General features: G+C 45.0%; 1 protein-coding gene across 1 annotated transcript; it reads left to right on the forward strand.

Annotated features, from left to right (window-relative positions):
• The first annotated feature begins 1,597 nt into the window (after positions 1–1,597).
• On the forward strand, positions 1,598–6,516 carry metrn (meteorin, glial cell differentiation regulator). Its single transcript, XM_080873080.1, has 4 exons — positions 1,598–1,913; positions 2,565–2,998; positions 4,336–4,395; positions 4,798–6,516. The coding sequence occupies exons 1-4, from the start codon at positions 1,807–1,809 to the stop codon at positions 5,109–5,111; spliced, it is 915 nt and encodes a 304-aa protein (XP_080729206.1). The 5' UTR covers positions 1,598–1,806; the 3' UTR covers positions 5,112–6,516.
• Positions 6,517–13,371: the final 6,855 nt, after the last annotated feature.

A 13,371-nucleotide genomic window follows, 5' to 3' on the forward strand; every position in this document is an offset into this window, starting at 1 on the left:
AGACAGCAAAGCTCCGTCCTGCCACAGACAATAAAGCAGCTGGATTTCTGCACATGTGCCTTTGTGTTGCTCTGAGGCCTTGTCATAACTCCATCGGAGGGGTCTAGACATTTATCACACGCGCACACACGCACACAGACACACACAGGGGCGCAAGAATGCATGCACTTCCACAGAAAGCTACTCGCTCAGGGAGATGGATGGCAGCACTGGCACAAAAGAATATTTGATTTGGTTATAAGTACCGCGACATGAAAGAGAAGCACGGCGGGGGGGCGGTGAGGGCAGAGGGCACAACCAGCAGAGGTGGCTAGATCTTCATCACCATCATATATGTGTGAAAATGGGGGCAGCGTTATTGAACTACTCTGCACGTCTGCCCTTTTGCCCTGTTTGAACTGATATTTACTTCTATAATAGTAGGTGTTACATATTGGCTGCACATTTAGAGGTCTTTGAAGTGGGCCAGGGCAGGGTTGAACTACAATATAAATCAGAGCACTGAAAAGCTTTTAGTAGACAAATATACTTAATTATAACTTTGAATAAACATGTTCTGTGTTTGCTTAAATCTTACAACCATGGCTTCACCACAAAGTGGGATTTTTCTTTCTTTTTTTTTGCACAAAACCAAGCTTTTCAACTCGTTCACAAAGTAGTCGTTATTTCTATGTTTCTTTTAGCCAAGTTTTTATCCCGCCTCGTTTAAATATTTGACCTTAACGTCAGTGCTGTGCCAAGTAAAAACAGGGCCAGTATACCGATACTTCTAATCTATAAATCATCATTAATTTTCAAATTCAAACACATTTTAATGACCCCTGTGATTTTTTTAAATTTACAATAATTAGTTAACACAACAAAACACACCTTTCAGCTTTCCGTGCAGTTTGAAACTGGGTTTTGTGTAAATACGCATGTCGCTAAAGATTTGGGGTCACTTCTTCTTCTGCTGTTTAAATGTGCTATAAGCTATAAATAAAATAGGCACTGCAGTCAACACAAAAGGTTAATGGTGCATGTTTGAGGTATAGTTTTTCTTTTCCAAAAAAGAAAATTTAACACAAAACCAGCTTTGGTATGATCGATATTTGTATCCATCCGCCGACTTTTACTTCGCATGAGTTGTGTCTGTTCTTCGGCCGAGAAATAAAACTGCAGAGCTTTCTTTAAAAGTAAGAGCATTGTTCTGAGCTACACATACACTAAAAACTTACTTTATTCATATGTATATATATATATTTAGAATATTAAATATTAAATGAAGTACAAGCAGAAGTGACGATGTAGGATGAAGTGAAACTAATGGAGGTCATAAAACTTCTCAGTCGTGTGTGGAGGAGGAGGGGTGGGGTGTTTTTAAACTGCAGTACTTTCTGTACACTCACTCCTCACTCAGGCCAGTTCGTTTGTATCTTGTATGCAGACACAATAGTGAATTGTTACTCGGTTCCATCCTTGCATACAGTTACTCACTCTCAGGGTCAGACCTCCCTCCCTGCCCCCTCTGCTGGGCGAGTGGTTTAAAGTTTCTGTCGCTGCATTCTGATTGGTCCGTGAAGTTTTCCTGAGGGGGGATAAGTTCAGAGCTCCGCACCTCCACGCTCACATCGGCCCCGGAGAGTGCAGAAGCTGTATTCTCTTATCATACGCATCAGGATAAGAGGGTACAAAGTTATGGAGGTTATCAGAGGTAGATTATTATTTGTTTTATAGACTTTTTTTTACTCACTGAGATTTAGGACATCGGCAGTTTGGAATAATCCTTTTTTCCCCCTCCACCTTACTTTGCATCATCCATCCAACATGCCCGGCTTTGGGGTTTGGATTTACGCAGTGTGGATTTTACTTTTTTGCCTTTTCCACGTGAGCCTTTCAAACTATTCCGAAGACCAATGCAGCTGGAGAGGCAGGCAAGTATTTCACATTTGATCTGTGGTGTGTGTGAGTGTGTGTTCACTGGGCATGATGGAAAAGAGGATTTAAAAATGACCGCTCAGAGACGCTTACAGGTGCCTCCTGTTCGTGTGGTCGGTGTTTGAGTGAATGCGACAAGTCGAGACTTGTCACTGCGGTGCAGTTTAAATGTTTGCGGGGCTCTGCTGCGATTGCGCCTCTGGGGTGTCTGCGGGAGGCACGCAGGGTCAGACGGGCAGGAGACTGAAAGATTAAATCACATGCATGGAGAAAATATACACATGTGCAGCTGTTGGAGGCTGCTCTTTACTACAGACATGTTTTCAGTATTCAATATATATATATAATTTTTTTTACATATATTTATAAATTCTAAACACTACAGTTGAGTGTAGATGCCACTCAGGGTCATCATCTCTGCAGATCTGCCAGTAGGCAGCGCCTTGTCTGAAACTAAAGTTGACTTTTAATGACATTTATTCACCAGACATCAAACTTTTATTGCTGATGTGCAGTGATCACATTTAATCCCCTCTCCCTCCATCCTGCAGCTGTGTGCAGATGTTTCAGGAAAGTTTGGCCTGAACAAACTTCATAAAAAAACTTTATTTAACCTTGTCTCCTCTCCCTTTTCCTCCTGCTCACAGCGGTTTGTCCCAGCAGCAGGGCAGCGTGGAGCAGATCTCTCTCCACTGCTCCGAGGGCACACTGGACTGGCTTTATCCCAAAGGAGCCCTGCGCCTCACCCTGTCTCCGCGCCTGCCCTCCATGGTGGTGGGCCCCAGCGGCAGCAGCTCTGGGCTCATCACTGCCTGCGTCAAGCCCTCTGAGGAGTTCCACGGAGCCCAGCTCTACCTGGAGAGAGATGGGGTCCTCGAGCTCCTGGTAGGAGACCGCCTGGAATCCTCCCCCCCGCCGAGGGTGCGCTGCTTCAGCCGCCTGCCTGGGGAGAGGGTGGCCCTCTTCCTGCAGGCTACACCGCATCAGGACATCAGCAGGAGGATCGCCTCATTTCGCTATGAGCTGAGAGGGGACTGGACAGCTCGCCTGTCCCTGGACTCCCACCCTATTAGCACTGAAGGTGAGTAGGTGAGAGCAGGTTGCACGAGGTCTGCCGTGTTGGTGCTGAAGAGGGTCTTGCTTAAGCTTGAACCTTTCTTCATATTATTTGTGTTTATGAATCAACATTTCCTCCATGAGTGGCTGCGTAACACCTTAAAGTTCACAGGTTTGTCCAAAATAGTACTTTAGCTGCATGCAGTTCTTAAATCTGTAAAAGGTCTTTTGTTTCCTTTCTGTAAAATTGGCAGATGCGAGTTTGTGATTCACCACTGACGATATTATTACCCCATAAAATCCTCTTTGAGGATGATTCATAACTGGGAACAGGCCTCTGTGGTCTGCATGGACTTTCCACGGCCGTGCAGAGAGAAGGAAGTGGCCAAACTTTTCCCCCAAAGGGTTTGAAGTAGGAGAAGGGGAGCGGTGAAGTGGGGAGGAGGGGTACAAAAGCCCAGTATGTGGGGCTTTCTCCAGAGTCCAGAGCCCTTTGAATGGCTGGCGCATGAGTATTCTGGGATTACTGCCGTTGTCTAGGCAACAGGGAGGCCTCTGCCCAGCTGAGATGCTCCCCTCTTTTGTTGAGTTGCCTCTTGTCTGTAGGAGTTTACCCCCCCCCCCCCCCCCCCCCCCCCCCTCCACACACACACTCACACGGGCACACACTGATTAGGTTTGGAAGTGGGGGGTGCTGTGGACTGGAGAGGAAGGAATCTCATTTATCAAGAGGTTTTCCAAAGAACCACAAGGAGAACTTTTAAAAAAATGCCAGAACTTTTTTTTTTTCCACAGTTGAATCAGTGCAAACAGTTTTGGTCTGAAGCTTTTCTGGGCCTGATCAGTAAATCCCGCTATGAATCTTAGTGTCTTAGTAAGGCGCCAAACTATTTTTTAAAGTATTTTTTAGTTCTCAATAAAAGCTGTCAAGCCTCCACAGAAAAGTACAGGATTTTCTAAGAAGTTGGATCGGGCTTCTTTGAAGTCCTCCCCCCTCTCCCTGGCCTCTGTCTAGGCTTTGATGAGATGTGACTGCAGACACCCTGAAAGGCTTTACGGGGGGAAGTTTCATTTGGCCTGGGGTAGGAGAGCCTCACACCTTACAGCTCCTCTGGACCTCCGCTGCCAACTGGAAAAGTAGCAGCTGTTTGTTACAGGTTTTTCTCCCCTTTGTTGCTGGGGGGTTTTTTGGGTTTTTTTTTTGCACAGTTAATGGTTTGGATCACATTCCTCTGCATGTGATCTGCAAATGCACTGCCTGATTTCAAGCACATTAGCCTACAGGTTTCTTTCAGGAGTTGAGAGTCTTGTCTAAGGTCACCAAATGACTCCAGCTTTCTTTTCTTTATTTTGTCCCTCCAGACGCCTGCAGACCCTGCAACAACACTGAGATTCTGATGGCTGTTTGCACCAGTGATTTTGGTAAGTCACTACATATACATCAAACCAGACCTCTGCATCTTAATGACGTGAGATTGGCTCAAAGATGTTGCCTCCAAATGTTCCCTTAAAAAAAGGAAAGGTTAAAGGTGAAATAGCAAATCCCCCCCCCCCACAGGCACCATAGTGGACTAACCCCAGCATCACCCCCCTAGAGAAGGAGTAGTGGACTAATCTGCAGGCCTCTGATTGAGCTGTAAAGGGCTGAGGAGAAGTAGAGCTGACTGAACAAAAGTTCATTGATTAGTACGCAGGTCAGGGACTTCTTAAGGATTTTTATCTGTTGGTAGCTCGCAGACTCTGAACCAAGGCTTAAAACATGCATTGGATAATTATTCTGGAAATGAGCTTTAATGTTAACCTGAATATCCTCCTAATTTGCAGTGGTGCGAGGCAACATCAAGTCAGTGGAGGAGGACGAGAACTTAAGAGCGGCCGTGATCAAGGTCAGCGCCACCCGCGTGTTTCGCCAGAAGTACACACTGTTCACCGGGAACAGCCGCCTGAGCAGCCGGGGCGAGATCAGGACTCTGCTCCAGTGTGGCGTCAAACCCGGACCCGGGAGCTTCCTTTTCACCGGCCGAGTCCACTTCGGCGAGGCCTGGCTGGGCTGCGCTCCGCGCTACAAGGACTTCCAGAGGGCTTACACCATAGCCAAAGCAGCCCAGCAGATACCATGCGAGCTGCCCGTAGACTGAGACAAAAACTCAGCTCGTCTGCTACGCAAAATTGGAAGCTGTGCTGAGCGCCAGGCCAAACTCAGCCCTGTTCCACGTTCGGGAAGAAGCCGAGACGGGCGACTGTCGGCTCGCGTAGCCTTCCCAAAGGCCTGAGGAGTGAAATGGACTTTTCAGACACCATTTCAGTGCAATACGCGGTCACTTGTTGCAAAGAGCCCAGTGGTTTTCGTGACACTGAGGGGGGACACGGCTGAAACGAAGCTTAAGCAGTGATGCCATAAAGATGGTCAAAGTAAAATGATGTAATGATGAAAAAGCTTTCCATTAATTCAGGCCTACTGAGAGTCATCGCATTGAAACTTAGGGAAAAAAAGAAAAGCTCTATAAAAAGCTCAAGGCTATCAGCTGACATCCTGTGGAGCGTACGCCACACAGGTGTTGCTGCGGTCTATTCATAATGTCTTTTATCAGATAATAACAGGACAATGTGATACTTGTCTTCAGTGTTAGTTTTATGAAGGAGATTATATAAGTCCACGCTAAGAGAAACATTAAAAACAACTTGCACTGAATGAAAGGGAATGATCTAGAAAGTGTGATGCTGCAAGCACTGAAAACCAAATAAATGTTTAAAAAAAAAGCAACTATATGTAGCATAGTGAAACAACTGAGAATTTAATATATGTTCAGATAAATGCGAGCACGTACAACAGTAACAAAGCTATGGCTACCCAAGCAGGTTTCACAGCTCGATATAGTGCTGAGAGCACCTTCCTATTGTAGCCTGTCTGAGATTCGTTTCTGCTTCCGTGAGGAGACGCAAACTTTATAAGTCATGTAAGATAAGACGTGTTTAATTTGCATGCAATATTTCTGCAAAACTACAGCTGACTGGACTGCCTTTGATTTTGAAGAGTATTTAAACGTAAAGAGCAAAGCTGCTTGAGTCTTGCCAAAGCAGATGTAAATCTGACTGTTGTCCTATCGCGTTCTGCTTTCTGCTCTCACATACTGATGGAAAGTAAATGCTACTCGACTCTTTATAATCAGCAAACTTCATACACTGATGATAAAAGTAAAAAACCTCATTGGAAGGACATTACTCTGGTTGGACGAGGTTAGCTCAAGAAAACAATAAAATATGCATTTAATGTGTGAAATGAGTTCTGTAAAGAATGATCTGATGTGCACTATATCACCAAGGAGGAGGGGTTTGTACCAAATGACCATAATCTGCTGACACGGTATGCCTTTAATGCGTACACTGCCATTTTTGTGTGTAAATGTGAATATAATGTGATTGTAAATATGTTCATAAGAAAGTCTAGAAACAAAAGCATGAAAAAAGTATTGTCTCAGTATTGTGGATTATTTTTATGTTTGTCTGTGTTATTAAAATATTCTGTTAAAAAAACAGATTTCAGATGTGTGTGTTTGAGTGTTTTTCTTTAACTTTTTAAGGTTTTCTTACTCTACTGAGCTTTTCGTGCTCCCTAATCCTCTTAGAACCAAATCATTAAAACTGGTCAGCCTCCATTAGAGCATGTAAGGCTTCTTCCGTGGCTACCTTTTCTCAGAACATAAGTCACTCCAAGTGCTCATGAATCAGATTCCTGAAAGCGCAGAACAAATGGTGTGGCCGAAGAGAGCGAGAGGGCCTGAAAGGGTGGAGAGATTTAGGGACTGTTTGGGACCCTGAGGGTATTTGGACAGGGAAGGGAAGGGAAGGTCGAAAAACAGCGAGAAGAATTCTGTTGTCTTCGGCCTCCCGTTTTTAGGACAGGAAGCAATAAATTGCCATTAAGGGAGTGGCACGGCAGGCCCGGCTGAGCTGAGGTGCCACACAGTCGCCTGCTTTATCCTGACCGCGTGTGCACGAGGAGACAGTCGAATCAATGTGTTTTCCACTCTGCTCAGAGGTCGAGTTGCTTGGAACATGGATAGATGAGGAATCACTGTGATCACTGCTGCATAAACACCTCCAGAAAACTCTCAGATTTACTGTGAGCCATTTACTGCCTCAGTGCCCCTTTATAACATCCTTTGGCTGGGTGGCCTCGAGCTGCCAGGCTCTTCACACACACACACACATAAAAATACTCAGCCCCCTCCCCTTCAGTCCATCTGAGCTTACTGCTGCAGAGCTGATAAGCCAAAACAAAGAGCACTCAAATTATATTCCCTACCTATACATCATGTGACATTTTGACAAAGCTCAATTTCCTGCATTGTTGTCACTTGTCTGTGACCCCAGGTTGAACCCCTTAAAAGGACACAGTTACACAACACAGTTACACTGCTCAGTTTAAATGCACACAAACAGAAAAAAAATCCCAATAAGACTTTGGGGATTGTCGTCAAATATCCTCTTTTGATGGCAGCGACTCCTTCAATGCTCAGCTTAGCAAAGCAGGAAGCACTCAAGAAAGGAGAATCCAAAGCAGTGGGAGAGTGTTCCAGGGTGCGGACTTTAGAGGGAAGTGGCCGGAGACAAAGCTCCAGAGATGAGAGTGCAGACGGGGGGAAAGGTGCGCCCAAACACGGCACAGCAGAACACCCCACCCACTGCTGAGGCTCAGCACAAGCTCTTCCTGTTATCCAGCTTTAAAAAAAAAATCTGAGGATGAATCAAACTTAATAATAAACCCGGAGGTAGTTTTGCAGTTTTCCTAATGTGAAATGATTCTGGGGATTTTTGACACAATCGCAACATAAGGCCTAAATATATGCAACAGCACTGCTTTCGGCGTTATAACGTAGTTTTTTCTTGTTTCTTTGTTTTGTTTTTGGCTATTTATTAGAGCTGAAACCAGCTTTGCTTCTCTCTCTGTGGTTGTGTAACTGCCAGATCATCAGCTGCGTTTCTTACACAAACTTTCGGTACGCTCGCTGCCAGATCTCTAAGTGCGGCTTCTCACACTAATCCTTCATCTGGATCCTTTTTCCCTCGCTGGAGCTGTCTTTTCACGGGTTCGTCATCTAATCTTTTCCATAACTTGGGTCCACAGCTGCTGGTTGTTGTGCTGTCGTAGATCTAAAACAGTGGTTGCGATGCTCTGACACACACTTGACAGCGATCTCAAACCTCAGTCTCTTTGTGCCAAACGGCGCTGAAGGCTCTTAAATGACCTCTGAAGCTCTTCGGCCTCTATCCCAAAGGCTGTTACATTTTTTATCTGGTGTATAAGCTGAGGTGATGAGTTACACTGTTGCACACGTTAGGTGGTCAAAGAAGTGATGAAGACACAGCCAGGGATTTCAATGTGCTTTATTTTCCCACAGATGCAAATGGTTGTTCCATAGTTCACGGTAACTGAACATTAGCTCGTACAAAACTTGGTCCATCCACCTCTTTGTTTGACTCGGTGGTTGTGATTCCTGCTGCCTCTCCATCAGCTCGGCACCAGCTGAGGATGAGTCCTTGTAGACTTCTATGACCACATTTTGGCTTCCCAGATTCCCAGCTGACAATTTCTTGTTCCCATAACACCCCGTAACAGCTGGAAGAGGTGATTTCCAAAAGGAAACTTCACTTCATGCCATGCTGATATACGCATGGAAAAACCTCTACAGCAACATGCAACAGTGTTTTTTAAATCACGATCTTTCTGCACTGAGCACTTTGGAAAAACTGGTAAGTCCACAGAGCGGAGCGACATTTGGGAGACAAAACGTAGAGTAGGCAGTTTGGGTGGGTTGAGAGGTCAAAGCAAAATAGAGAACAAGTGTATAGCAGTGCAAGAGCATGTTTTTCTGCCCATGTTATCCCTCTGAAGTGCTAAAGGGTGGAGAGCGAGTAGCACCCTTTGTTCCTCGAGAGGCTGCAGATGGCTTTAATCCCTTCCAAAATGTGCACTGAAAATCAATCAAGACAGGGTGGACATGGTGTATGAGGATGGAGGCGGGCCCTGCCGCAAAGAAACACAAGTTGGGTCAAAGAAGCGTCTTTGGTGCTTTCCCGCCAAAAAAGAAAGTATTGTAAGAAAAGACAGAGGGAATGAATTGCAACCCCCTCCAGCGAAGGCTCGCTAGCACCGCGTCGAGCTGAACACAGCTGGGGCTGACATCGCCGGCAGGGGGTACAACCACAAAAACCTCCACACACTGACATCACACCTTAATAATGCCACTTAGGGTCACTCAGTGCTCAAGGAAGACGAGAAACATGGCAGATGGACTGATTAGGATTCATCCTCTGCTGCACTTGAACAAAATTCACATCTGAATTCAAATCACTATAGCGCCGGAGCTAATAGCTGCAGTTCCTCAAATGGCCACTTGAGGCTTATTCTGAGACTGGTGTCCTATGGCACGAAGTCTATACAGGAAGACAGCCTTACAGCTTCAAACCAAGAGCGCGCCAAGCAGCAGATGACATCACAGTGTCCTTTTTTGAAATATTCTCACTATGATGCGATCATGCTTGAGGTGTGACTTGCATTTCTGCACAGTTGTTTCCTGGAATAACCTCACATAGCAGCAGAATTCGGTGTTAGGCGAGGACGACTGATGTCTTTGTCTCGCCTCCTCGTGCAGCTGACGTCAGCCTTCTTCATAACAAACTCCAGACAGAGGGTCGACCCACCAAAGACAAATACACCTGTTTTCAGCCGGGCCTTTAAACGCTCCCAATTAACCAACAGGATTATGGTTTTCTGACAAAAACCTCTCTGATTGTCAACACAAAAGGGAGAAACTTCCCCAGAAGATTAGCTGAATTCTTCTCTCACAAAGTGCCCACCCACTCTATCTTTCTCCCATCTAATCTTGCAGCGCAGCACTGCCTGCCTCTCCTTTTGCTCTTTATTTTGTTTTGGGCTTTTTTCGCCTGTTATCTTGCTCTGTGGAGTAGCTGTCTTGGGTTACCTCCTCAGAGACGTATTGCACTATACCTATTGTTCGAACTGTTTATTAAGGAAAGAGGTAGGCAGGAGCGAAACTGCAGTTTTGTTGTGTTACTAGTATCTCCTTGCAATGTTCTCTTGCCCAACACAGCTTCGAGGCAGGATTTGTCAGCAGATACATTTGGTGCACAGGGCTGTAAAACCTGTCTATTTTCACTGAGGAAAAACAAGTAGCTTGACACAGAAATTTAGTCGATATCAGTCAAAAAATAATGAAAAATTGTCGTTTTGTCTTGCTTCTCGAGGTTCTCTAGCTTTGGTGTAAGGTTTTGATTTCCAACCTCTGTCCTGCATGTCACAGAAAATAGCCAGCTTTTAACATAAGGGCATATTAATACATAATGTTACATCTTCTATGTTTTAGTATTTGGAAAGCTAAAAGTCAGAAGGTCGTCTCTTTAAGTTGAATGGTGTTTATAGTTGTTCAGAACAGCCTTCCTCGAGGGAAGGGTGAAGCCGGCCATCACGTGAGAGGCAGTAGACAAAATAATCCAAAAAATGAGAATAGTGGTGCACACCCTCAGACGCTTTCATGTTAGGGGTCGATTGTGTTCCACAAGCAGAAACAGCTGAGTATTGATTAAAATGAGGGAAAAAAATTAAATCAAAGCTTGACAGAGAAGTTCAAAGCCTCCTTACACTAATACCTTTGCACCATCAGCCAGACACGATGCAAGGTAGGTGTGAATGTAAACGTCATGCTTTAAAAACTAAACCTGCAGAAAGCACAGGTTCTTCAGCAGAAAGGCGTGTGTGTGTGCGTGTGTGGTGGGGGTTCATTATAAAACACTGAGTCTAGTACCAAGTGATCATTTTTTCATACGTACAATCCTTCACTAAAATCTAGTCTTACCATCTTATACTAGTCTTACTATGAGCACTTCTAGCATTTCGCTAGTTGAAAGCTAGCTGAAAAACCCATGATACTTTCTAACAATAGATTTTTAAAGAAGTTAATTACTGTGATATTTTAAAAAAGAAGCAGAGACCTCATTTATTTACTGTAATTAATCTAATGTACAAAAAAAATACTATTCAGCAAAACTAGAACAAATATTTCGATTTATTTAGATTGTTATTTAGTCAGACCACCTGTCAGTTAGTTGCTTTAAGAATGCTCCAACCACAGGTACCAACATCACAAACCCAGTCGGGAGGTCTGGTTATCAGTTTAGCTGAGGTGAGGCATCGCAGACAGACATCGCTTACAGCTGCCTGTATTGGCCTCCACCTGTATAATCATTAGCCTTAATACAGTCAGTCACCCATTATTTTGGTCACTCCACGGTCTCCAACCACTGTTTCTCTTATTGTAACAAAATGAAGACTAATTTGCAAATAAATGTATTTGAAATCTGATATTGAGACATAATCACTTCTCATACCTCTGCTGCTATAGCAATAATTCAATTCAGTTTTAACTATTTTATTTATTTGGCTCAAGGTGCTTTATACTGTATGGTAAAGACCCTACAATAATACAGAGAAAAGCCCAACATTGGGAAGACCCCCTATGAGCAAGCGCTTTAGGGGACAGTAGGAAGGAAAAACTCAATTTTAACAGGAAGAAACCTCCAGCAGAAACAAGGCTCAGAGAGACCAGTTGGGGGTGAGACACACTGTGGAGAAGAACCAGAGATGAGTAATAACTAACGATTAAATGCAGAGTGGTGTATAAACACATGCTGAGAAAAAACGGTTGAATGAAAAAGAAACATTCATCACTGTATCATGGGAAGCAGCCTAGACCTATTGCATTGTCTAGCTCCCGAGTCCAAACTGGAGCTTCAGTGTATTCCTTTCAACAATATCACCAGCAGCCAAACATCCTTAAACTCAGAGACGTAACACAGAAACTTGTCGTGACTAAAAATTGCTCCTGGAATTCAGTGAAACCCAAACATTTGAAAGCGTGAAAGTCTTGAAGTACCAACGCCTGCTTTTAACATTCATAAAATCACAATTTTAACTCTTGGAATGTGGTTAAAGCGATGCTAAGTGGCTGCCGAGAACACTTCTCGCGCTGGACGGAGTGAAAAGGGTGGGGAGGGGGAAAAAAAGTGTAACTTGTGAAAGCATTTATGCATCAGATGTGCTGACAGTCGGGCGGTGTGTTTATATTCCAACAGAGTGCACTGGCACACTGTGCATCAGCTCAGCCGCTGCAGCTTGTCTGATGTGTCAGATGCTCCCTGAGTTTCCCTGCTCATTCCAGGGGAACATGTGCGCTGGAATTCTCCCCCAATTAAGACAGGGATTAGCTGGGTCTACTGTGGGAACCTGCTGAGTGTGGGAACGCAGAGGGTCTGCCCTTCTCTCCTTCCCTCACCGACACTCAGCCTCATTCTCACTCACTCCTGTTCATTGAGCCGCCTCCCTCCCGTCTTTCTCACCAGTACTGTAACCGTTCCTCCTCTCCAGTCTTCCACACTCACTCTATCATCATTTAGCACGGCTGTTTGAAGCACACCCAGCTTAAGCTCAATTTATGAAATCTTGCTTTCCCTCTCATCTTTATAGTTATGCAACCAGGACCCGTTTACAATTTTTTTTAACCCCCTTTTCTTGCAGCCACCCAGACTCTCCAAAGCCTTCAGTCCTAATTCTTCAAGGTTTCTAAAGTGCACGGCTCGTCTCTTCTGTGCACCCCTCTCCTGCCCCCTTCCCTCCTCCCTCTTAATGCCTCTCCAGCCTTCATACTGAAAGCTTGTCTGGAGGGAAGCTGAGGACTCTTGCGTGAATAGTCTCAGACTGTCAGACTGAAAGAGGGGGTGAAAAGACAGCTCATCAGAAACGACAGGTGTCTCAGAGAACGGTTACAGTTGATGTTGGTAGGTCTGCAGTTGTTGTATCGTACACTGCACGAACCCGATTTATGGGAAGCTCGTAAAACAATAAAGTTCCATTAGAACTAAACATCCATGAGAACAGCGAGTCGTCCCCCCCCCCATCGTCACTACATTTCTTTCTCATGATCTCGCGATGCTCTCACTATCACACCAGATTTTTCTCCCACATTCCTCGCACTCATTGTCACTTTTTCTTCCTCATTCCCACTCTTCCTCAACTTTCCTTGCGTTCCCAGAAATCCATTCCCCGTACGCCCCTCGACCACACAAGGCTTGTCCGTTCCAATTACGGCAGGGCCGTGCAGCACCCCCACCACCACCACCAACCCCCTCCACCCCAGGCTCACACACAGCCCACTCTCATTAAGCTTGTATCAATTAGGCATTAACCTCCTAAAACAAAGGGGCTCTTGACGAGCGGCCCATCGCGAGCCATGTGAGGTACTTCCTCCGCATCGCTACACCCCACTTCCCATCCCCAGAACGACACAGTCGTGCAACCTTTTCACCACTTTCCCACCACCA

Source organism: Rhamphochromis sp. 'chilingali' (genome assembly GCF_963969265.1).
Source record: "Rhamphochromis sp. 'chilingali' genome assembly, chromosome: 22".
Classification (NCBI taxonomy): domain Eukaryota; kingdom Metazoa; phylum Chordata; class Actinopteri; order Cichliformes; family Cichlidae; genus Rhamphochromis; species Rhamphochromis sp. 'chilingali'.

Bases quoted from the DNA above. Each gene is read 5' to 3' on its own strand.
- metrn (XM_080873080.1), top strand. From the start codon at position 1,807: ATGCCCGGCTTTGGGGTTTGGATTTACGCAGTGTGGATTTTACTTTTT. The intron at 1,914-2,564 runs GCAAGTATTTCA...TCCTGCTCACAG, and splicing joins CAATGCAGCTGGAGAGGCAG to CGGTTTGTCCCAGCAGCAGG. The intron at 2,999-4,335 runs GTGAGTAGGTGA...TTGTCCCTCCAG, and splicing joins CCACCCTATTAGCACTGAAG to ACGCCTGCAGACCCTGCAAC.